This window comes from Alternaria rosae (assembly GCF_020736505.1).
Source record: "Alternaria rosae strain MPI-PUGE-AT-0040 chromosome Unknown BKA58scaffold_4, whole genome shotgun sequence".
Lineage (NCBI taxonomy): Eukaryota > Fungi > Ascomycota > Dothideomycetes > Pleosporales > Pleosporaceae > Alternaria > Alternaria rosae.
The window spans coordinates 947,173-969,926 of record NW_025763573.1 but is presented as its reverse complement, the minus strand read 5'-3'; the positions used below and the strand labels follow the sequence as shown (position 1 = coordinate 969,926).

Here is a 22,754-nt window from a genome sequence, read left to right as displayed (position 1 = left end):
CACTATAGTTTGACCGGTGACGATATCCGCGTTCTCAACTGTTTTCTGGCGCGATGACGCGTTGATACTCTTCGTGTGGCTGCCAACGGCGCAATGCTTTGATCGGCATGCATCTGTCGGTTGGTCAACTACATATGAGGTGTAGCTTTGGTCTCACTGACCGGAGAAAGAGGTCGTGCTGCGATGCCTGGGAACAAGACGTGTGGGGCGCGCTAGTATTCCCGGCGCCTTCGAACATGTTCACCGACACTCGCATGCTGGCCTTTTCCTTTCACTGATGCCTAGCAAAGTTGCGTAGGACCTTGTCTACATGCTACCCTCTGCTCACCCAAGTTTACATCAGCTGGGGCTAAAGTGGAAGGAAGTATTGTCCAAGTAGGTGCTGACGGGCATCCGAAAACGGTACATGTCATGGCATCCTTCCAGATTCCACTATCATCGGCTCCAGCATTTTCTGACATACCACCAATATCGCACTGCCATCGCATTTGGGTCCGTACGGTCTCATACGACCCTTCTGGATATTGCTGACCCCACCAGAATACGGAAGCAGCCCGGTTCACGCCATGTGCTCTGCCATTCGTAGCAACAATCCCAGCCATACTGGCAGCATTGGTACTGCTGAAATACTCGCTGCGGATTGCAGACGGCTACTGGCCGGGATGGACAAAGCCCTTCGTACGCGAGGAAAAGGACAAGTCGAATGAGTTGGAGACAGGCTCTACACCGCAGCCTTTGACCAGCACATTTGGCCTCCTAGTCCTGGCTACGGTTGGACTTACATTCCAGATTCTGAGCGCTTTCTTTCCCGTACGACAATCGACGGCATTTTACCCGGCTATCGCATGGGTACGTACAGTGTGGTGAACTTGGAATCATCGGTTAACAGTTATTGCAGGCCATCGTAGCAGCAATTGTTATCGTGGAGCGTCCAAGAAGAGCTTCGTTATCGTTGTTGCTTCTTTTCACGAGTCTCCTACTCGAACAGCTGGTCACACTAATCCATAAGGAGAGCCCACTCCTAGCTAAAGATGTTCCTTGGATCGTCGCACCCGTGGCCGCTGCACTAGGCATCGTTCTGATTCTCAACATGCCTCTCCGGGACCCTGCACTACCAAGAAAAGATATCAGCCCAGCTTTTGCCACTCCCACTGTGCAACTTAGGACTCCCGAGGATAATTTGACTCCTTGGCAGTACATGACAGTGTCATGGATGGAACCACTGATCAAAAAAGGCGTGACACGGCAGATGGAAGACGAGGATATATGGGATCTGGGCTGGGAATTCAAGCACGCGCGGCTTCACGAGGCATTTCGAAAACTACAGGGTTCGGTTACAAAACGAGTCTTTGTTGCAAACGGCATGGACTTGATTTTCACAACTGTCCTCAACGTTGTTCGGATGTGCGCAAGTAAGTGGTATTCCCCATATTGCTTGAGACGAATTTAACATAAGCAGCTCTACTCACACCTGTGCTTTTGCAGCGGGTCCTCGCATCCATGGAAGATAAGAACAGCAGTGCTACAATCGCCTACGCCTGTATCATTCTCGTCTTAAGATTAACATCTGCCCAGCTTAACATCTTCAATCTGTGGTATCAGAGGCGGTCATACGAGAGATGCAGAGGCGAGCTCATTACCATGCTTTACGAGAAGACTCTGCATCGTAAAATTTTGGGTGCGAGACAAAACGTCAAAGAAGATCAAACGAACGGTCGCAGTAGCCCCGAAGTAGACGAGGTGGGCAACGAGAGCGGTAGCAGTCTTGACAGCACGAGCAAGACAGCAACTAAAAGTTGGCTACAGCGTGTGGCCACTTCTGTCCGATCCATGTTCTCAAAGAACATCAAGACACAGGTCAAAGATAACAACCAGGCTGCATCCATGGGCAAGATCCTTAACTTGATGCGAAACGACGCTTATGAGGTAGCACAGCGCTTCTGGGAGTTCTCTGATATCGTCACTAAGCCTGCAGGTGCCATATTTGCGACCATACTAATATGGCGGATGTTAGGTTGGGCGTGCCTACTTGGTGTTTTGGCACTGGGTGCTTCACAGCTCGTCAACATCGTGATCGCTCGCTTTCAGGTCTATTTCGAGAAGAAGCGCAGAGTTGCAACCGACGAGAAACTGCAACGTACAAGCCAGTTCATTGAGTCCATCCGCCATCTGCGCTGGTACGGCTGGCAAGGCGCATGGCTGGAGGGAATCCTTGAGTCTCGTCAAAAGGAGCTGCATCTTCGTGTGGTCAACATCATCTTCTCGACATCGCTCTCCTTCATCCTCCGCTTCGGATCCGGATTGTTCCCTGCGGTTGCCTTCTACGCTTTTACTAAAATAGCCGGCCAGCAGTTGCGCGTTGATCTGATCTTCCCTGCATTCGATCTATTCAATCTATTAGAGTCGTACCTGAGGGCGCTTCCGCAACTCGTCACTACCGTGCTCAATGCATACGTTGCAATGGGTCGTATTGAAGAGTTCATGGCCGAGCCAGACAAAGAAGAGACGGATGTAGTACCAGAAGGGTCTGCTGACCTCGGCCTTCACAATGCATCTTTCGCGTGGCCTGGAGTTGACCACGATGTCCTCCAGGATATCACGTTATCTTTCCCCCCCGGACTGACCGTAATATACGGAGAGGTTGCTGCCGGTAAAACGGCGTTGCTACAAGCCTTACTTGGCGAGCTTGACATCACAGCTGGTGAGCTGGTGCGGCCCGATCAGGTAGTAGCATATTGCGCGCAGACGCCATGGCTCCAAAGCATGAGTATTCGTGACAATATACTTTTCTCCTACCCTTACGAAGAGGGTCGCTACAAGCAGACTCTGGAAGCTTGTGCCTTGTTACCTGATATGGCAGAGCTCAAGCACGGAGATTTGTCGAACATTGGCGAAAACGGTATTGGCTTGTCCGGGGGTCAGAAGGCTCGTGTAGCATTGGCGCGAGCTGTATACAGTCGCGCAAAGATACTTCTTCTTGACGATCCGCTATCCGCCCTTGACCACCAGACGGCCGAGTTCATCGTTGGCAAACTACTAGCTGGGCCATTGCTCGATGGCAGAACGACTATTCTTGTCACACATCGAACAGAACTTTGCCACGGTATCGCGAAGCAATGGGTCCATCTAGAACAGGGTAGAGCGACCCTCCACGAGCCAAGCCAAATTGAAGACGCGAATGCACTAAAGCGCACCCAGACCAATGATACTGAATCAGAGGAAGACGCCAAGAAGCGAGAAGAAGAGCAAGCAGCGGCTGTACCCGACAAGTTTATCGAAGATGAACATCGTGCGAAAGGTGGCGTCAAGTGGAGTGTATACTGGCGCTACATCAGAGCAGGCACGCTACGATGGTGGTCTATTGCCATTATCGTCATGGCCCTCTTTCGTGTGCTGGATGTCGCGCAGACGTGGTTCATCAAGTCGTGGGCAGAGAGTTACAACGAGGAGCAGCACAAAGGTATCTTCGACTTCCTGCCACCGGCTGCAGATGACGTTGTGCCTTGGCTTTGGACTTTCTTCGGGTTCGTCTCCGCAACTGCCATACTTTTCTGGTTCACAAACCTCATCATGTTCGGCGTAGGCTACCATGCCGCCAAGGCCATCTTCAAAGAGACCATCGAACGCGTTGCACATGCGACATTCCGATTTTACGACGTAACGCCAGTGGGACGACTGATGAATCGATTAACAAGTGATATGAACACCATCGATGGCGATCTGAGCACTGCCTTCATCATCTTCGCATGGCAGATCATAGGCTGGACGAGTGCTGTCATTATCATCTTGTCTTCGACCCCAGCTTTCTTAGCTTTCGGTTTAGTGCTTAGCTGCGGATTTGTCTACTACTTCTTCCGTTTCCTACCAACGTCGCAAAGCCTGAGACGGCTTGAAGTAAGTCACTCGGCCTCAATCAACGTCTCCCCTACTAACTAAAAACAGATGGTATCACTTTCGCCACTCATGAGCAATTTTGGCGCACTTTTAGAAGGCCTCACGACTGTACGAGCTTTCAGCGCGCAACAACGATTCCAGACCCGTGTCATCGAGGTGGTCGACAACTTTCAGAAGAATGATCACTTCTACTGGTCACTTCAAGCATGGCTTGCGCTTCGCTTCAGCGTCATGTCGGCTAGCGCTACACTCGTTATGACACTCATCGCTGTTTACACACACATCAGTCCTGGTCTCACCGCATTCGTGTTGATTACCGCTGGCAAATTTGTCGTACATACAGAGTATATGTGCAGGATCTATGGAACGCTGGAGATGGACTTTACCAGCGTCGAGCGTGTGGTCGAGCTCCTTGATATCGAGACGGAAGCACCAGGTGTTGTTCAGCCACCCGCACACTGGCCTACCTATAGTGGCGACATTGAGTTCGATGATGTGACCATCCGATACGCAGAGAACCTCGAGCCTGCGTTGCAGAATATCACTCTAAAGATCCCAGCGGGATCCAACACCGCGGTAATTGGGCGAACCGGGTCTGGTAAGTCTACACTGGCTCTCTCCCTCCTCGCCACTATTGCTGCGGAAAACGGCAAGATCTTGATTGATGGAATCGATATTTCCACTGTGGATAAACAAGCGCTTCGCAGTCGCATCACTTTCCTCGCGCAAGAACCAGTTCTCTTCCCCGGAACCATGCGCAAGAACCTGGACCCGTTATCTGTCTATTCCGATGCGTCTTGTCTCTCTGTACTGCAGAAGATTGGCGGTGACCAATACGATTGGACGCTTACCACCTCGATCGAAGGCGGAGGCAAGGGTCTCTCACAGGGCCAACGGCAGCTTGTCGGTCTGGCTAGAGCCATGTTGAGGAGAAGTCCAGTACTGATCATGGACGAGGCGACGGCCAGTATCGATTTTGAAACTGCGCAGAGAATACAAAGCGTCCTAAGGGAGGAGATGAAGAGCAGTACGGTAGTCACGATCGCGCATCGACTGGAAGCAGTCAAGGAGGCGGACTATTGTATTGTGCTTGGAAAGGGCAAGTTGGTTAAGGCTGGCAAAGCCGAGGACATGCTTAGGGAGGGCGGCGAGTTCCAGGGTATGCTGGCGTAGAGGTGTAGGGGAAGATGTCTCCTGTTTGCAGAGATTGTTACAAATAGGTTCGGTTTATGGTTGGAGTTCTGGTTTTGGCTCGAGGAAAAGTTATTGGCATAGACTACTTGTATAGTATAGCTGTTTATCAACGACTTTCTTGTCGTTCCATCTTCTTTACGACGTTACTACGTTAGGCAGTTGTCATCACATACCGTCGATGACAGCAGGTCCAGGCCGAGGTCTTCCGCTGTTTAAGGTTAGCGCGATCACTATTGCCGGTATGGAGGTGAAGGTGAACATGCGACCGTTTGCGAATCTGGCTGTCCAAGTGCGGTCGTTCCCAAATGGAAGACATCCAGATAAAGCGTGGATTGCGGTAATTTGACTGTCCTTAACGGTGCCTGACGGTCTTCAACGCTGCTTTGTGCTGCTTACTGATGCAATGTCGCAATGAGATTTTCTCGTGTAAATCACGACCCGTCTGAAGCAACTCGAGTGTATAACATGAGCCAAGCGTTATACTCTTCTCTGTCACGGTACCCTTTCATGCAAGCTTCCACGAATTGCGGACGTTCAAAAGATGAATGTGGCTGCTGAAGCCGGATTCCGGTCCAGGCATGAGGCTTGCGTGGCACCGCCACGATTTGCGTTAGTCGGCAGGGATGTGGGATGAGCGCATTGGTCGCATTTGGGAAATCGCAGACGCCGCATGTTCCGCGCCTGCAAAGCCTCGCAAACCTCAGTTGGCTCTCATACTCGGCATTATTCAGCATGCGGTGACACCCGAAGAACCTCTCCTAGACTTCCGAACCATCTTGAATCACTCCTGCGCCTCTGAAGCCGCTCTGCCACGATCCGGAGGTGTCGTAAGCTCCGCAACCATACAGCATCACGCGGACCCCCGAGAGATGGCTGCCAACACGCAGTCGGACAGCAATGCAGCCTCTCCAGGCGACCACGAACTTGAGGTCATGGCGGACAGTAAACCCAGCCTCCCGGTGGAGGATGATATCATGCAGCTGGCGCGACTGGGTGAGATTGGAGCTATACAGAAACTCTTCGACAGCGGCAAGTTCGATGCGACATACAAGGACGAGCAGGGCATAACGCCGCTACATGTGGGTACCAAAGAGCGTTGGAGCATGTTCCAGGGCTGACTATGAGTAGTGGGCGGCTATCAACAATCACCACGCTCTCTGCCACTTCCTCATCCAAGCCGGCGCGCCCATCAACGCAAAGGGCGGCGATGCTGTCGCGACACCCGTGCTCTGGGCTGCAAAGCGTTGCAACTACTACATCGTCAATCTCCTCCTCGACCACGGCGCCGATCCTCTCCTCACCGACGACCAAGGCTTCAATCTCCTGCACAGCGCGACACTCGATGGCAACGTGTACCAGATTGTCCTGCTACTACACCAAGACATACCCGTGGATATCGCAGATCCGCAGAGTCACACCCCGCTCATGTGGGCGGCATACAAGGGCTATCCGTCTTGCGTGGATCTGTTTCTCCGGTGGGGTGCCAACGTATATGCGACGGACGACCAGGGCTTCACTGCATTGCATTGGGCGCTCGTAAAGGGCAGCCAGGGATCAATACAGAAGCTGCTCGAGTACGGAGCGGACCGATTCGCCAAGAACAATGATGGCAAGACACCAGAGGTCACGGCACAGGAGATGAATACCACCCGGCAATGGCGTCGCGCTCTAATGGAAGCTGGCTTTGACAAAAATGGAAACGCGCGGCAATTCCCCATCCCGGGTGTCAAAGACACGAGGTGGTTCCTAAGCCGGTTCATTTTCTTCTGGCCATTTGCCATTCTGTTCGTTGCGCTTTCCCTTGTTAGCCATCTGCCAGCGTTTCTCGGCATACCATTGGCCGTGATTGTTGCGTATGTTATGCAATGGGCAGCGCAAAGGTTGTTGCGCTGGGGCCCCTCGAACATGCGAAGCATACATCATACTGTGAGTCGAATGCTCAAACACTCCGGCCTATTCGCTGACGAGCTTCCAGCCTTTCCTAGCCGGTATTTTCGCTGGCACACTTTTCTGGGTCGGTGCACGTTGGGCAACGACTGTATTACCATGTAAGCCACTTTGTCTTACACATAGCCATCTTGCTAACATACCAAGGGACGATACGAACGAGCTTTCTTCTTAACTTCCTATTCGCGGCGTTTTACGCATCCACGGCCTATTTTTACTTCTTCACCATGACCACTGATCCCGGCTTCGTACCTAAGTCGGCGAGCAGAAGTGCGTCCAAGGCGGTTATTGATGAGCTCATGGAGCTACGACAATTTGATGAACACCATTTCTGTGTGAATTGCATGGTGCGGAAACCCTTGCGCAGTAAGCATTGCAAGCGCTGCGAGCGCTGCGTCGCGAAGAGTGATCAGTAAGTGCTCCACATAGGCAGTGAGGGTGGCACTAACCATGACAGCCATTGCCCGTGGGTTAACAACTGTGTGGCGAACAACAATCACAGACATTTTGTTCTCTACGTACTGTCTTTGGAGCTCGGTATTGTCATGTTCATCAGGTTGGCACTCGCTTGTAGGTCATCACATCTTGATTTTGCACCATGGAGCTAACTGGAGCAGACTTGGAGATACGTGACGCACCCACGGAATACCCTAAATGCGCTGTCATCTCACCAGAGCTTTGCAAAGTCCTCAACAAAGACCCTTTCACAATTGTGCTCTCGATATGGGCAGCTTTCCAGCTGACTTGGGTCACCATGCTTCTCTGTGTCCAGCTGCTTCAGATTGCGCGGAACCTGACAACGTACGAGAGCATGCGTGGTCATCTCCATGGCGCTACACCCGCAGATGCACTCAACTCCTTTGTTACGACCGGCGACACCAGTCAAGATGTATCTGGCGGTGCCGGCAGCGCACCAACAAACGGGTTTGGCTCTGGCCAAGACACGGGCGACATCCCTCGGCGTCCTCAACCCAAAGCCTCCATCTGGGACCAGTGGAAGCGTCTCCTTGGAATCGACACGTTCCTCACCATCGCTCTCCACGGAAGTCAAGGAGAGCAAATACGGCGGCAAAGAAGAGGGAACCCCTTTTCACGCGGCATCGTTACGAATTGCAAAGATTTCTGGTGTGATGCCAGCCCAATGTTTGGCACGAAGGAAAGTGGTTATGCGAGGCTTGGTGGCGAGCGAGTAGATTATACAAGGCTGTATGAGGTGCCGAAGATGAGGTATCAGCGGGGCGGAGGGGGTGAGGGAGGGAGATATGAGAGCGTAGCTGCGGAAGAGCAGTCATGATGATGATGTTGCAGATGGTAGTAATGTTAATGATGATGAAGAGTTTGAATGGACACCTGCGTATAGGTACGTGCAAGTACCGGTGATGAGCTTTCGCTGTGTGCAAATCGGCTACTAAAGTGTTGCCGAAACCCCTGCAGCTTCAGCCATACCGGAAGCCAGAAGCCGAGGGTGCAGCGAAGAAACTCCCCGCGCCACCCTAAACAACCCGTCGTGGGTCGCGCACATGCTCGACGCTCCACAGTCCTACTCAGCTCGGTCGCCTGGCGTTTTTGCTGAGCTTTCTTCTCCGCAATGCCATAGATCCATATTGTTTCTTTCCTTACTGTCATCGTCGCGAGCTTTTAGGCTGTGCGCCAAATGTCGAAAATGACATCATCCGAGGCCCTGAGAGGGTTGAGGACCCTTTCGCGATGCGCTGGCCCGGCGCCGAGGAGCATCGCGGCCGGTCAGAATTTGGCTGTTGACAGCAAGAGAGCGCTATGTACGGACTGCGCAAGGAGTTCGAAAGCGAGGAGCAATGCACGAGGGCTTGTTCTGGCACGCACGAACAAGCTGGCGCATGCTTCGAACAGAGTTTCGTTTGCGCCAGTGGGCCGCAGAGGATATGCACAGGTTGCGCAACAGTGTACGTTCGGCCATTAGTAGAGTGACTGCATGGACCGAGTGCTGACTTTGGTAGACGCACCGGACCATTCTGAGCAAACCCATGGGCCCATGGCCGAGTACGATGCGCGTGTTGAGTCCGGACGACTCCGAGACGACGAGCACCAACGCAACATCATCAAGAACCTGCAAGATCTCCACGATATGCTGAAATCCTACACGCAACCACCAGTTCAACAACCTACCATCGAGTCCCTACAGCCGCCCAAGAAGTCGTTCTTCTCCTTCCTTACGTCGTCCAACTCCGTGGGGTCGGCCCTACCACCCATACCCGATTCGCTGCCAAAGGGCATGTACATGTTTGGCGATGTAGGCAGTGGGAAGACAATGATGATGGATCTGTTCTATGACACTCTACCGCCGAACATCAAGAGGAAGACAAGGATACATTTCCACGCGTTTATGCAGAGCGTACACAAGGATTTGCACAAGATGAAGATGCAGCATGGGAATGATATTGATAGCATTCCCTTTGTTGCAGCGGGTATAGCAGAGCGCTCCTCCGTCCTCTGTTTCGATGAGTTTCAGTGTACGGACGTTGCCGATGCTATGATCCTAAGACGACTGATAGAGAGCCTAATGGCCCACGGAACCGTTATTGTCACGACAAGTAACAGACATCCGAATGACCTTTACAAAAACGGAATACAAAGGGAGAGTTTCGTACCTTGCATCAACCTTCTCAAAACGAGGCTCACAGTCCTGAACCTGGATTCCTCGACAGATTACAGGAAGATCCCACGGCCACCAAGCGGTGTATACCACCATCCTCTCGACGCCTCCGCACAAACGCATGTAGAGAGATGGTTCCGCTTTCTCGGCGACTTCGAAAATGACCCCCCACACCCCGCAATCCATGAAGTATGGGGAAGGGAGGTCCGCGTACCGAAGGCTAGCGGGAAGTGCGCCGTGTTCAGTTTTGACGACATCATCGGGCGCGCTACGGGAGCAGCCGACTACCTCGAGCTCACGAGACAATATGAGGCGTTTGTCATTACAGGGGTGCCTGGGATGAACCACAGGTCCAGAGACTTGGCGCGGAGATTCATCACTTTTATAGACGCCGTGTACGAATCAAGGGTAAGCGAGATGCTGGTAGCACAAGACCCCATAGCATGAGGCTTGTGATTGGAGTATACCATGCTAACGTAAACCCAGGCCAAGCTAGTAATGACCACAGCCGTTCCACTAACGTCGCTCTTCCTCGACCAAGCCGAACTCAACGACGCTGTTACCGCTACACAAAAGGCTGGGAAACTTCCTACGACCGTCTCTCCTTCACCGAAGCCACCGGCCAAGTCTGCGCAAGCGGACGACCATGAAGCCATCTCTGACGTAATGCGCAATCTCATGGACGACCTTGGTATGAACATGGACATGTTGAAGAACAGCAGTATCTTCTCTGGCGATGAGGAGAGATTTGCGTTTGCTAGAGCTTTGTCAAGATTAAGTGAGATGGGAAGTCAAGAGTGGGTTGAACGCGGACTGGGCCTTGAAAAGAGAGGTGGAAAGGGAGAGATGGAGGGCTGGCAGAAGGTTAGGAGTAGATGGAGAGAGGATAGCATGTAGGCATGGATACTTGCAATATGGCATATTCTGCAATGCCTTGAAGCTACCATCATTCCATTAATCGAACATGACAATCTTTATTAAAGCTCCCAGGGGAAAGGTGGTAGACATTTGGCGCCCAGCACTTGTGATGGACTTTTCTGCGGGGACATGCATAGAGCTAGAGGAGTGCGCCTTTGAGCGAAACCTGAAATCTATACACAAGTGGGTGTCGTCGACAACAAGTCACTGTGGACCCTTTGTATCCTAATCTGAGAGCCGCCGGAGGCGGTCGATGTGATCTTGTCTTTGAGACTCCATTACTAGGCAAGAGAGATCAGAGGAACGATGAAAGGACGGTTTTTCGATCTTGATTCCAAAACATGTTAAGATAGTCGTGATCGACGCGTCTCCTTGTCAGATGTTACTGCGATGTGCGATGCGGTGCTTATATCGGACGTTGGGCATCTGTACGTGTCAGGTCATGAATCGTCATCATCGTACCAGTGGACAGAAATATCGAGATGCCGTGGTGGTGAGCAGACAGGCATTTTTGATCGACCCGGTTCATTTGGCCGAAACCTGCGGAGCCGCGGTTTGGCCGACATGCTGCTCGCTGGCACACAGACATGATCGCCTCGTGTTCGCCAATATTGCTAGTTTCCAATGCGCTTGTCGGGCAGCAGCGTTTGCGGTCAGATTTCGTTTGCTAAACAAAGGCGGCAGAGCCTAGCGAAGCACATGTTGCAACCACGCGTTTCCTAAAAGTAGCGTGGCGGAAACGGCGGACGCGGCAAGTATCGCGTGCATTTTGGCTGTGGCTGAGGTGTTGCAACGAGGACCATGTCTTGAGCATGTCTGAGCACGTCTGAGCACGTCTAACGGTGTTGGCGGTGAAGGTCAAGGCAGCCAATAACGCGGGCTGCTGGAACCGTCCCAAGTCACATGGACCTTGGCAGTACGTCATGGCCGCGGCGCTAGCATTGGTAGCCGCGATATGCACGACGGCGGGCCAGCGATAACCCTCCTTCTTGAGCACGCGCATTGTCCGTAGTAAGCACATGTTTGTGCTGCCTCCCCAACGTGGATATGGAGACTCCACATCCCGTCACCTGTCCTTATCGTGCATCTGCAGCGTCGTGGATACTCAGGGTGTTGGTGTGGAGAGAGGGTCCTCGTGAGTCTTGCGCTGAACAGACTAGTCATCAGAGGCTTGGTATCGATTACAGGCTGCGGCGTGTGATATAGACCTTGCTGTCTCTCCAACATCCCTCCTTCTCTGTTTGTGAGTATCCTCTCCAAGGGCAGACGGCATGGTCAACTTCACTCCCTGGCGGAAGCCGCAACCAGCGGACGCGAGTGCTGAGAGTTCGACTGCCACATCCACCACACAAGAGAAGGATGCCCCACGACCAAAGTGGAATCTGGGGATCCTGAGCGACCCACAGACGGACGAAGTGCCTGGTAAGGACGTTCCTGCAATATGATCGATACGCGAACAAACAATTAATACTCTCTTCACAGGCTCCGTTATCCTTCTTTCCAAGACGCACAACCGCAACGAGCCGCTAGGACTGCAACATGCCCACGCACGCACATCGGCTTCGTCGCTACCAACCACACAGCGCCCCCAGCCCCTGCGGACTGCCTCGCATGGCTCCCGCCAGTCGTCGCGTTCGCGACGGCCTGAGAAGAAGCGTACAAAGGACGGCCGCTTCATTCTGGACCCTCAGCCCGAGGATTCAGCAAACGACCCGCTCAACTGGGCTCAGGTGCGACGAGACCTCGCTCTCGTATCGCTCGGCTTCTACTGTATGGTCGGAGGAGGAATGACGCCGCTGTTGGCTGCTGGTTTCAACGACGTGGCTGAGACATATGACGTGACGATTCCCCAGGTGGCCTTGACTACAGGCCTGTACATGTTGGGACTTGGTCTCGGCAGCGTCGTTGCATCACCTACTGCCATCTTGTTTGGCAAGCGACCCGTCTACCTGGGCGCAATCATACTGTTCACCATTTCCTCGATATGGTGCGCCGTGTCGCCGAACTACGCCTCACTCGTGGTGGCTCGTATTGTCCAAGGCTTTGCCGTCTCTCCGGTCGAGTGTTTACCAAGTGCTACCATTGCCGAGATTTTCTTCCTCCACGAAAGAGCGTATCGCCTGGGTATCTACACACTTCTTTTGCTCGGTGGAAAGAACCTGATTCCCTTGGTCAGCGCCGTCATTGTGCAAACGCTCGGATGGCGATGGGTGTTCTGGATTACCGCCATTGTGGTTGGTTTCTGCTTCTTCCTCATCTTCTTCTTCGTGCCTGAAACGTTCTGGGACCGAGCTCCCAGGCCAGCCAAGCGACACACTCGCGCCCGCAGTCAGAGTCCAGGAAAACACCATGGACACTTTCATCTGCCACATATTCATCATAAGAAGGCCACAGATGGACAAGCGCAGCATGTGTTCTCAATGCCAGCGACGCCCTTGCCAGCATCGCCTCTGGCGTCACCTCCTGAGCAGCCTGCCAAACGCCACAAGAATGCCCATGTTGGATTTGCAGAGCCAGATCCCGATGAAAAGACTGGCCACGTAGATATGACTAACGAGACTGCACGCCATGCAAGTGTTCCGCCGACTCCTCGCTCCCCGATGAGCATCCATTCTACCCCCAACGAGGATCCAAGACACGACTACTTTGGTCAGCTCCCGGCAAATTTGGGGTCCGACCCTGAGAAGCAGGATAGTCGAGCTGACAGCGGACACCCGCCGTCTGATCCTGCTGCAGCCGATCACATCTCGGAGCAGCTGAGCATCCACTACACCGACTACTATCGTGATGCCCCAGCAAAGTCGTACCGCCAGTCGCTAAGACCGTGGAACGGTCGTCTTGTCAAGGACAAATGGCTTCGCGTCGCAGTCCGCCCATTCATTCTTTTCGCCTATCCTGCAGTCCTTTGGTCGTCGCTCGTCTACGCTCTCGCTGTTGGTTGGCTGATTGTGCTTTCTGAGTCGGTTGCCCACATCTACCGCGATACCTCGTATAACTTCACCCCGCTTCAAGTGGGTCTCGTCTACATCTCGCCTTTCATAGGTGGCGTTCTTGGTACGGCGGTGGCAGGTCGAGTTTCCGACCTTGTAGTACGTTTCATGGCGCGCAAGAACGACGGTGTATACGAACCGGAATTCCGTCTTCTCATGGCGTTGCCAATCGCAATTAGTACTGTCATTGGACTTATGGGCTTTGGATGGAGTGCAGAAGAAAAGGACAATTGGATTGTCCCTACCGTCTTTTTTGGCGTCATCAGTTTCGGTTGTTCGTTGGCTAGTACGACATCGATTACTTTCGTCGTGGACAGTTACCGCATGTACGCAGGCGAAGCACTTGTCACGCTCAATTTCTCGAAGAGTAAGTCGCCCCTTAACATCACTTTGAGCACACACATGCTAACGTACCTTGACAGACGTTTTACACGGCTTCATCTTTTCCCTCTTCTTCCCGCATTGGCTTGAATCCAGCGGAAGCAAAGATACATTTTTAGCAATTGGCGGCATCCAGTTAGGATGCATGTTGTTCAGCATCCCCATGTACATCTACGGAAAGAGGGCACGCATGTGGACGGTCAGAAAGAACTTGATGGAGAAGTTTTAGAGAAGTTTGATAGATGTGACTATGTGAATAGATTGGGTATGAATAAATAATCTTCTTCTTCCCCATCAACTATAAGCAGTGTTGCTGTGCGTCATCCGGGGACCTTGTATGAGAATAGTGTAGTGCCTTCACGAGATCTGATATCTGCCAATGTCGATGTGAATTTATTCTTGCTGATCGCAGGCGCGACCTGATGCAAATCGTGCCAAATCCAAGCAAAGAGAGTTCTGTTGATGAGCTTTTGTCATCCCTCAAACCTAATACTCTGTTGTGCCTAACATGGACATCAATCGATATACCTAGTACACCGCTCGTTGCTTAGACGACGACGCTTCGCCCTTGGCGGCGGGCAGTATTTTGCGCTCGACGCACCCTGCGGCCCCCGCTCAGGCTACATCAAACAGCCCCTTCAACACCAGATTGAACCCTCACACCGCCTATACCACCGTTTTTGGACTTGCTAGATATCGTTCTTGTCACCAAGTAACCCGCACCTACACCTTTGTACACAATGGTATGTAAAAGATGTTCCTGTCCCCCGAAACTCGGACCCCGCATCACTCGTGGCTTCCACGCTATCGTTGGTTGGCCGCGGCCAGGTCGTCCCTGCCCTGGCGAGTGGAAAATGGGCAGCGGCGAGTGGCCGCATCAACGCAACGCGCGTGCTTCACTTTATCGAACATGGTGTCAACAGATCCCCTTCACTTCAGCAGCAGCAACAACACACCGACCGAGCGCTTCAACCCACAACAACCACCCCGCTACCAGCAACTTGACAACACACGAATAAAAGAGCAATGAATAACAGTAATCAGGCCTCTACAAACTACCGCGAAGCTTTCCAGCTCTTCGACAAGCGCGGCAACGGCCGTGTCGACCGCAGCGCACTGGGCGACCTCCTCCGCGCATGTGGCCAAAACCCTACGCTGGCTGAGATTGCCGACCTCGAGCGTGGTGTTGGTGCAGACTGTACGTATCTCCACATGACCTGATTCGCCATTCCCAGGCGTGTCACCCCGCTGCACCTGGACTCCAGGGCTAACGACTTGTGCACAGTCGACTTCGACACCTTCTCCAAGATCCTCAACCGCCCCGGCGGCTTCCGCGAACCCTTTGACATTGAAGAGTACATCCGCGGCTTCCAGGTCTTTGACAAAGACCGGAGTGGCTTTGTCGGCAAGGGTCAGATCAAGTACATTCTGACCAACTTGGGCGAGAAGATGAGCGAGGAGGAGGTCGATGAGCTGTTCAAGAGCACGATCGATGCCAGCAATAACGAGGTGGACTACAGGGGTGAGTTCCTCATGTTCACACGGACCGAGGGTGACATTGGCTAACTCGTAATCACAGAGTTCGTCAAGACGATTGCGGAGAACTAGACCGCGGTCCTTGCGATCCTTCGTTTCTTCGTCCCCATCTTCTTCTCCTCCATTAGGATTTTACGCGAGCATGTCTGAAACGGGTCACGGTTTTTTTGCATGCGGATAACGTTGGCGTTGGAACTGTCTTAACATGATATATATACACTTCTTTGATATCTGCACAGTAGGGCTGCAGGGCATGGAAGTCAGATAGCTGCGAGCAGCGAATCAAGATGCGAAGACAATATGATAATGAGTCGAGTAATGCTAGTCACGCATGTGCAAGTGAAATGTTGTTGTAAACAGGGAATGCAACTCTGTTTTTGGATCCATAAGGGACGCTGTGTGCTTATAGACATGTAGGCTTCTTTCCTCCTGTAGCATGAGAAGCCTTGCGCGTTCACCAATGGGGTATCTAGATGTGAGAAGGGTGAGGAAATAAAACGTCCCGCTAATCCACGCTGCCAAACTCCGAGCGACATGGAAAAAGCAACCGAAATCAATAAACGCCTAGACCCAGATTCGTCAGGATAATCGTAATCGTGGTTCCATAAATTCTGTTGAGAAGCACTGTGCGTAATCCCCAGGGGGAAGTAGCGGAAGAAGGTGGGGAGCCCCAGAACTCAACGGCTGACGGATCCGCCCTATGCCTTGACCTGAGTGACATTGACAGTGCCCATCCCTGCGCCGCCCACTGCAGATGCAGATGCGGGTGCGGTAGCCGTCTTCCCCATGATCATGTCGCTTGTCTTGACGAAGCCACCCGGGAGAAGGAAGACGTAGTCCTCGCGCCTGCCGGATCGATCGACCGCGAACTGTTGCCAGTCTAGCTGGTAGCCCACGACCAGATTGCACCGCCCGCAGCGCTGTAGATAACGCTTCTCAAAGCCCTCGTCGCTGGTTATGATTTCAGCTTGGCGATCTTGTCGGGTGGACAGGAGGAGGCCGTAGTGGTCTTGCGAAGCCGCGTTCTTGTTGCGACCGGAAGTGGGCGCTGGAGGCAGCGGCATGATGTGTGCAGCATCGCGCGTGTGTTGGCGTTTGGGTAAAGAGGGAAGCGGGGTGGTTGTTGCGAGTAACAGATGGTTGCACAGGCAGTGGTATGTGTAGACCGTATTGCTGGCCTGGAGGGAGATCTTCTCATCAGGAGTGGGAGAAGGCATGGCGAAGTAGGCGCGGGAAGTAGTGGCGATGTCCATCGTAGAGATTGTGTGTGTGTGGGTGTATGAGAGAAAGGTGTAGTGGATGGTCCTGGAACAGGCGTGTCGGGGAATTTATGCTTGTGAGCAAAAAGCGATGCCGAGACCCTTTATATAGTCGCCTAGAAATGATGCGCGGTACCGATCAACGGAACCGTGGTTGGATAGGTACAGCGAGAACGTGGGCTGGCGTGTGTGGTAGTCGCGCTATGTAATCGAAGTGGAACGTGGTGGAATATGCTATGTCCGATTGGAGTTGAGACGGGCAGAAAATCGGAGGTCCGACCCTCTTATAGCTGGAGCGAAGGAAGGTCGACGACGAACCCTGATGCTGGTTCCTACGCTTGAGAAACAAGCGTACGTGGTGGAACTGTGGGGATCCTTCCTGTCTCGTCGTGCACAATGTAAGATCGCCGCCAGTGCAGAGTGCCAAGTCAATCAATAGTAGCTTGTCTGTGCAAAGGCAGAAGCGGGTGAGGCGGAGGCGGAGGCGTGTTTGTGCTGGAGGGTAATTTGTTTGAAAGCCGGGCCGGGCTCGAAACCCTATGCTCCAGCCAAGCTCAGTTATGAGACCCTCTTGGCGTGTCCTGTCGGTGGAGTAGGCGGTCCAAGTAAGCTAAGCTTGGAGTCAGAGGGTGCTAGCAGAAAGGTCTGAGTGAAAAGGGTCCACTAGGCGCTCCACAGTGGTAACGGGAATTGATAAGAGCAAGCAGTGCAGGTAGACATGGGCTTCAGGCAGAGGATGTGAGATTTATAGTGTCATAGGTGGCCGGCGGAGGAGGAGTAAGGGCAGAGGGCGTCGGCGGCGTCATTGCAGATTGCGCGGACAGCGGCCAACCCCACGATGCGGCGTCGGCGTCCCCACGGTGTTGGACATGCGTCTGGCTGTGCGAATGGATGTGTAGCACCTCAGCACGCGTCGCATCAGTTCGACTCGGATTGCGCCGCCTGCAACTCAGCATGTGACACGATATGAATTGGGCCGAGAACGGGGCCCTCTGGTCGCCTCGCCTCGAGTTTCCGGTGTAGCGTGGGCGCTACCGTGGTGGTGGGGTGAAGAGGTATGGCGTGCAGGTGCATGGAAGCGCACGAGGAATGTTCCGTGCGCCGTCGCCCGCTTGCGCTGGGTTGAGACTGCTTGGCGCCTCAGTGCTTGCGACGACGCTTAGACGCCATCTGAGGCGACACACGGGGAGGATGCCGCTCACCAAGGAGGTCGTCAAGTTTGGCTCCTTTGTCGTCACCAACCAGGTGCGTCGTGCCTGTGCAGCAGCCGTCGTAGTCGCAGACCAAGAAGACGCGCAGCTGAAGCTAACTCTATGTAGGTCTTCCACCTAACGCGCCTGTCCTTTGCCATAGTCAACCTCAAGCCACTACTGCCTGGTCATGTCCTGGTTTCGCCGCGTCGGGTCGTGCCACGTTTCAACGATCTATCCGCTGCCGAAGTGCAAGACCTCTTCCTGACTGTACAACGTGTGTCCCGCATGGTGGAGCGAGTCTTCAGTGCCTCGTCTCTCAACATCGCCATACAGGATGGCATCGATGCAGGCCAGAGCGTGCCTCACGTTCATACACACATCATCCCTCGCAAGAAGGATGACCTCGAGGAGAAAGGCGGCACCGACGCTATATACGCCATGATGGAGAGCGAGGATGCAGACCTCAGTAAGCAGCTGGCCAACAACGACAGGGCATCCAGGGCAGACATCGCTGAAGAAGAGAAAAAGGGTCGCTTTCCTGCTGTGGACAATGATAGCCGCAAGCCCAGGAGCGACGACGAGATGCAGAAAGAGGCCGAATGGCTGGCAGAGGAGATGGCCCGCGACGAGCAAGCCGCAGGGACTGCATAGGATGACCAACGCGCTGTCTAGGAGGTTTCTCCTTGGGCCGTCATGCTATACTCGGAGACTATAAGCATCGCAGCTACTGCAAGCTATGGCGTCCACATTGGACCCGAGCCTTGCCTCATACTTGCAGAAAATGGATGGTGCATGTGCGGGCGCTTGCAGTTCAGAACAGTGTGCTTATAATAGATGAGTGCCTTTCATAGACTCAACACTGATAAATCCTGGATTTGTCCTTACGCAGTCATCCCCTCTCTTCCCGTCCGCTCGCCTGAGCGCCATCGTACTTTCCGCGCTTCCTCATTGTCGAGCAAACCCTGCATAGCCTTCGAACATACTACTCAAATTGTCCTAATCTCCACTGTAGAAAGCATGCCAGGATTCACGTCAATATCTGTACCTTCACCTACGGCGCAGTCGCGTTTGCTTCCGTCATGCAGGAAGCCCGGTCTTGGCGCTGCAGCCTGCATTACCGCCCCAACACCACGCCTTCTACCATCGTGTATGTCACTCTACCGCTGGCGACACTCTCCTTGTTTCTGTGCTTCCAAAAAAAAATCCTTCAGCAGTCGTCTCAGATCACTTCGCTACCAGGTTGCGGGTTCGTTAGAACACTGGGTCTTAGCGCAGGCGGTCTTTGCTGTTTGGTTCCAAGGTACTGCTCATCCGACCAGCTGAGTAATTTCAAATATTTGGCCTCCTGCGAAAAATCTACTTCCGGTCACGATTTCAACTTCCACGGGTTATCGTTGCAGCAAAACAATGACGTCCTGTAACACCGACTTGGACCCTGATGAAGTCGAGTTTCTGCACGAGACATACAAGGGCAAGGAAGTCATTACTCTCGAGGATGAATCAGATCATGTCAACGACAGTGGACAGACATCTCGCAAATACTCACCACATTTCATGATAGACTTCCGCCTGCTCGATCTCCCGGCGGAACTTCGAATCCATGTTTACTCGTTTTTAGTCCCACACAACATGGTGATTACATTCGAGCGGTATGGATGGTCCAGTGGCAGCGAACCTGATTGGACCATTAATGCATTCCAAAAGGGCGACGACGTTCCATACAAGATAGGAGGCAATCCATACTACAGAAACACAAAAGTACGACGCTATAATCATTTCAAAGTCGAGACACAACTATTCCGAGTGAGTAAGTCCGTCTCCAATGAGGCCAGGTGTGAGTCATCCCATTGATTCGTATAATATGTACTAATGGTTCCAGCGGTTCTGTATGGATCGAATACCTACAACTTGACTGTTCATGGAAATGCCGTGTGGCCAAAGTCACTGCGGAGTCCTTTCGTCTTCGGACCTTTCGGCCATCCCGCTCGACTACCTCTACTACGAAATCTGCGAAGCATCCATATCGACGTGATACCCGATGTCGATAGCCACTGGGCGGTCAAGCGTCAACGGTCAAGACTCGAATATCTTGTCGAGATCCTGAAAGAACATGCAGACGACAGCGACCAAAAGTCCCTTTTGCAGAACCTGAAAGTTGACTTCCAGTTAGTCTCGCCAGACAAGGCCGAGAGGAGGCTGCGCGATCGTCCTGCGTGGCCGCGGGTCGTGAAGCCTGGAGTTCCTGAGGACGTTGGGAAGTTCATGTTCGGTCTTGAAAGCCTGGCATCCCTTCGCGGTATTACGGACGTCGAGATCAACGGACTACCAGAGTGGTACGCGAAATGCATACAGCTAGCTATACAGGGCAAAGGAGGAGATATCCAAGAGACGGGCTGGCCGCTCGTGGAACTCAAACGTCGCGCAAATGGGAAGCGCAGGTCGTCGAAGAGATTGTTGGTCTCGATTCGCAAATGGCATCAGCCAACGCTGGATTGGAAGGAGTTTGCTGAACGCAACGGCATTACAACTCCAGCTGACATTGACAAGTTCTCGGCAGATGAGAAGTAGATTTGTATGGGGTGCATCCTTTCTTTTAGGTTGGAGTAATGGTTTCATGTCATAAAAAGCTACTGTGACAGCGGAGTTTGAGCCCTGAGAGAACATTGACGTAAAAGTTCTAAAGACGGGTGGGGTGTCAGCAGGAAGATGAAGCAGCTCATTACGCTCACGGCCATCAATGATTGCACGGCCTCGTTAGGCCATGAAGTCACAAGTTTCGGTGATGATAAGTCTGACAAAGTGACAGTCTTGATCAAGTCAGCTTCAATGTAATCATGGAGTTAACAGTGGTTGGAAGCATTTAAGAGGGGAAGCTCTGTAGGTGACGAATCACATGTGACAGCTGCTGCATCGGCTTCGTAGCTCACATAAGTAATACCTGAAGAGACCACGTCTTTCAACAGCTATTGCATCACTCTTTGGCCTGCTTGAATGCAGAGATGACTGCGTGTACAGTCACAGACGTGTGACTCTTGCCGTCTTACCCCATCCATGGATGGTACCTATAAGTATGTGGCTTGCCCCACGTTTGCGGCTTGATTGGCTGGCGAGCATGACGCGAACTACGACCATGACCTAATGACTCCTATCGCGCCGCGGCCTTTATCGCCATCTGTCCCTAAACACATGCTCAGTGGGTAATAGAGCTTCTGTCTCCTTGTCCTCTGTTCAGATATCTATCTACTACAATCTCGTAGCATCTCCCTTCGTTGAAGCCCGTCCCTACCACGCCTCCTGTAGTTCGCACCCTCAACGCCACCACAATGGCAGTCGGCGATATTCCCTCAAGCCCCCAGCAGGCAGCTGCCCCGCCTCAGCCCATCGACATCGAAGCGTGGACCGAGCAAGCAACTGTTGCGCTCAGCTCGGTGGCCATATCTACCCCTGGCGATGCGCTTCAGGGTACCTCGGTTACACTTGCGATACCACTCGATGAACCCGATGCGCCTGCTGCTGCTGCCCACCCCGTAGGTGCCTCGGCAGCTGCAAAGGAAGGTGGCTACTATCGTCGCAAGGAACCACTCCGCCGCGACAGCTTGAAGAGGCGTGAAGCTCTGCTCAAGGGCAAGGAGGGGTCCAGGCGCAGACAGCGTTGGGAGAATGGTACGTTGAGGGTCTGCCCCTCCCCCTTCCGTTGGAGACGCTTTGCGCATCGCCACACTATCTCCTGATATTCTTATGCACTGCGAGTAATTCATCGTTCAAAGTACGCGTCAATTGATTTCTAGCCAGACCGTCTCCTGAACAACCCCTACGCTGAGCCTCCGCTGCCGAAGGACTGGGAGGTCCATCCTACCTACACGTCCAAGAATGTACCCTACTATCTCGCTCCGCTCTGGGACGCAGGCCTCAAGCGCCAGTCCAACGAACGCAAGACCGCTGCCGTCGCCCAAAAGTCCGCTACCAAGACTGTAGCCAATAAGCCCACAACTCCCGGTGTCGTGCCCAAGGAGCTGCGCGAGAAGCTGAAGCGATCGCGCGGTGCTAAGGGTCTGCTCATGGACCTTGAAGGCGAAGTGCGCAAGTTCGTAGAGGGCTGGGAAGAAAAGGAGCGCAGGGCAGAGCAAGACGGCCTACCTGCTGATCCAGACAGCGAGGACGACGAGATCGTCTTCGTTGGAAGGAACGGGCAAATGAACGATCTTCGCTCGCCTACAGAGGCTGAGGCTATCAAGAAAGAGCTCATGCTCTTTGAGACGCCCGAGGAAGACGTTGGAGGCAGCTTCGGACGTTGGCTCGTACACCACATCGGGGTTTACTATGGCTTGAAGACTTGGAGTGTCACTGTTGGCAACCCAGCCAGGCGCGAAGCCTATGTTGGCCTAAAGGGTGCGAAGCTCCAGGCTGGCAACACTGGCAGCCAGGTCTGTGGCACCTTGCCTCGACCGCTCTATGGCTTGGTATAGCTTGCTCATGGCCTCTTGAGCTCCTTCAACATCTGTCGCACACTCCATGTCTGTTCGTTTGGTCTACTCTACTCATGTACACGGCGTGTACGTGATTCTGTATCTCGGACGCACACCTTTTTCATGATTTTGGTCGCCCCTCCGATTCGCATCTGCATCTACATCTGCATCTGCATCTGCATATATATGGATGGGCCGTAACTCTTTGAATCACACATCATGCTCTTCTAGGAAGCTTGACTCAACAGTTAATCGTGTTGCTGATGCTATGCTCGATTAGGAAAAAGGCTGACCCAAAGCTCGGTCGCGTACCGTAAAGTAAGGGTTCAACCTCTCAGCTCGGC

At 53.0% G+C, this 22,754-nt stretch overlaps 9 protein-coding genes across 9 annotated transcripts; 7 read left to right on the top strand and 2 right to left on the bottom strand.

Moving 5' to 3' along the window:
• The first annotated feature begins 256 nt into the window (after nucleotides 1-256).
• BKA58DRAFT_336515 (P-loop containing nucleoside triphosphate hydrolase protein) lies at nucleotides 257-5,177 on the top strand. The gene is made up of 5 exons (XM_046168257.1): nucleotides 257-492; nucleotides 541-849; nucleotides 899-1,412; nucleotides 1,460-3,894; nucleotides 3,943-5,177. Exons 1-5 carry the CDS (start codon nucleotides 412-414, stop codon nucleotides 5,065-5,067), a joined length of 4,464 nt encoding a protein of 1,487 aa, XP_046026057.1. The 5' UTR covers nucleotides 257-411; the 3' UTR covers nucleotides 5,068-5,177.
• A 780-nt stretch (nucleotides 5,178-5,957) lies between these two features.
• Nucleotides 5,958-10,564, top strand: BKA58DRAFT_313567 (AFG1-like ATPase-domain-containing protein; the record flags this gene model as incomplete). Its single annotated transcript, XM_046167436.1, has 8 exons — nucleotides 5,958-6,167; nucleotides 6,217-7,014; nucleotides 7,064-7,136; nucleotides 7,183-7,447; nucleotides 7,493-7,605; nucleotides 7,653-8,162; nucleotides 8,997-10,075; nucleotides 10,154-10,564. The coding sequence occupies 8 exons, from the start codon at nucleotides 5,958-5,960 to the stop codon at nucleotides 10,562-10,564; spliced, it is 3,459 nt and encodes a 1,152-aa protein (XP_046026056.1).
• Nucleotides 10,565-11,252: 688 nt separating this feature from the next.
• On the bottom strand, nucleotides 11,253-11,606 carry BKA58DRAFT_400708 (uncharacterized protein; the record flags this gene model as incomplete). The annotated part of the gene is made up of 1 exon (XM_046171608.1): nucleotides 11,253-11,606. The coding sequence occupies one exon, from the start codon at nucleotides 11,604-11,606 to the stop codon at nucleotides 11,253-11,255; it is 354 nt and encodes a 117-aa protein (XP_046026055.1).
• BKA58DRAFT_336505 (major facilitator superfamily domain-containing protein) lies at nucleotides 11,582-14,249 on the top strand. The gene is made up of 3 exons (XM_046168256.1): nucleotides 11,582-12,007; nucleotides 12,068-13,942; nucleotides 13,998-14,249. Exons 1-3 carry the CDS (start codon nucleotides 11,857-11,859, stop codon nucleotides 14,183-14,185), a joined length of 2,214 nt encoding a protein of 737 aa, XP_046026054.1. The 5' UTR covers nucleotides 11,582-11,856; the 3' UTR covers nucleotides 14,186-14,249.
• Nucleotides 14,250-14,863: 614 nt separating this feature from the next.
• On the top strand, nucleotides 14,864-15,877 carry BKA58DRAFT_146739 (uncharacterized protein). Its single transcript, XM_046164693.1, has 3 exons — nucleotides 14,864-15,154; nucleotides 15,242-15,478; nucleotides 15,536-15,877. The coding sequence occupies exons 1-3, from the start codon at nucleotides 14,983-14,985 to the stop codon at nucleotides 15,562-15,564; spliced, it is 438 nt and encodes a 145-aa protein (XP_046026053.1). The 5' UTR covers nucleotides 14,864-14,982; the 3' UTR covers nucleotides 15,565-15,877.
• BKA58DRAFT_146740 (uncharacterized protein) lies at nucleotides 15,878-17,125 on the bottom strand. Its single transcript, XM_046164694.1, has one exon. It carries the CDS (start codon nucleotides 16,743-16,745, stop codon nucleotides 16,191-16,193), a length of 555 nt encoding a protein of 184 aa, XP_046026052.1. The 5' UTR covers nucleotides 16,746-17,125; the 3' UTR covers nucleotides 15,878-16,190.
• A 650-nt stretch (nucleotides 17,126-17,775) lies between these two features.
• Nucleotides 17,776-18,834, top strand: BKA58DRAFT_382101 (HIT-like domain-containing protein). Its single transcript, XM_046170071.1, has 2 exons — nucleotides 17,776-17,996; nucleotides 18,071-18,834. The coding sequence occupies exons 1-2, from the start codon at nucleotides 17,841-17,843 to the stop codon at nucleotides 18,593-18,595; spliced, it is 681 nt and encodes a 226-aa protein (XP_046026051.1). The 5' UTR covers nucleotides 17,776-17,840; the 3' UTR covers nucleotides 18,596-18,834.
• A 517-nt stretch (nucleotides 18,835-19,351) lies between these two features.
• BKA58DRAFT_410557 (uncharacterized protein) lies at nucleotides 19,352-20,512 on the top strand (the record flags this gene model as incomplete). Its single annotated transcript, XM_046172231.1, has 2 exons — nucleotides 19,352-19,778; nucleotides 19,824-20,512. The coding sequence occupies 2 exons, from the start codon at nucleotides 19,352-19,354 to the stop codon at nucleotides 20,510-20,512; spliced, it is 1,116 nt and encodes a 371-aa protein (XP_046026050.1).
• A 755-nt stretch (nucleotides 20,513-21,267) lies between these two features.
• On the top strand, nucleotides 21,268-22,410 carry BKA58DRAFT_314178 (R3H-associated N-terminal domain-containing protein; the record flags this gene model as incomplete). Its single annotated transcript, XM_046167464.1, has 2 exons — nucleotides 21,268-21,607; nucleotides 21,737-22,410. 2 exons carry the CDS (start codon nucleotides 21,268-21,270, stop codon nucleotides 22,408-22,410), a joined length of 1,014 nt encoding a protein of 337 aa, XP_046026049.1.
• Nucleotides 22,411-22,754: the final 344 nt, after the last annotated feature.

Excerpts from the sequence above, each read along its gene's own strand:
- BKA58DRAFT_336515 (XM_046168257.1), top strand. The coding sequence starts at position 412 with ATGGCATCCTTCCAGATTCCACTATCATCGGCTCCAGCATTTTCTGAC. Across the intron at positions 850-898 it reads TTTACCCGGCTATCGCATGG|GCCATCGTAGCAGCAATTGT; the intron begins GTACGTACAGTG and ends CAGTTATTGCAG. Across the intron at positions 3,895-3,942 it reads AAAGCCTGAGACGGCTTGAA|ATGGTATCACTTTCGCCACT; the intron begins GTAAGTCACTCG and ends AACTAAAAACAG.
- BKA58DRAFT_336505 (XM_046168256.1), top strand. The coding sequence starts at position 11,857 with ATGGTCAACTTCACTCCCTGGCGGAAGCCGCAACCAGCGGACGCGAGT. Across the intron at positions 12,008-12,067 it reads ACAGACGGACGAAGTGCCTG|GCTCCGTTATCCTTCTTTCC; the intron begins GTAAGGACGTTC and ends CTCTCTTCACAG. Across the intron at positions 13,943-13,997 it reads CACGCTCAATTTCTCGAAGA|ACGTTTTACACGGCTTCATC; the intron begins GTAAGTCGCCCC and ends GTACCTTGACAG.
- BKA58DRAFT_146740 (XM_046164694.1), bottom strand. The coding sequence starts at position 16,745 with ATGGACATCGCCACTACTTCCCGCGCCTACTTCGCCATGCCTTCTCCC.
- BKA58DRAFT_146739 (XM_046164693.1), top strand. The coding sequence starts at position 14,983 with ATGAATAACAGTAATCAGGCCTCTACAAACTACCGCGAAGCTTTCCAG. Across the intron at positions 15,155-15,241 it reads GCGTGGTGTTGGTGCAGACT|TCGACTTCGACACCTTCTCC; the intron begins GTACGTATCTCC and ends ACTTGTGCACAG. Across the intron at positions 15,479-15,535 it reads TAACGAGGTGGACTACAGGG|AGTTCGTCAAGACGATTGCG; the intron begins GTGAGTTCCTCA and ends TCGTAATCACAG.
- BKA58DRAFT_382101 (XM_046170071.1), top strand. The coding sequence starts at position 17,841 with ATGTTCCGTGCGCCGTCGCCCGCTTGCGCTGGGTTGAGACTGCTTGGC. Across the intron at positions 17,997-18,070 it reads CCTTTGTCGTCACCAACCAG|GTCTTCCACCTAACGCGCCT; the intron begins GTGCGTCGTGCC and ends AACTCTATGTAG.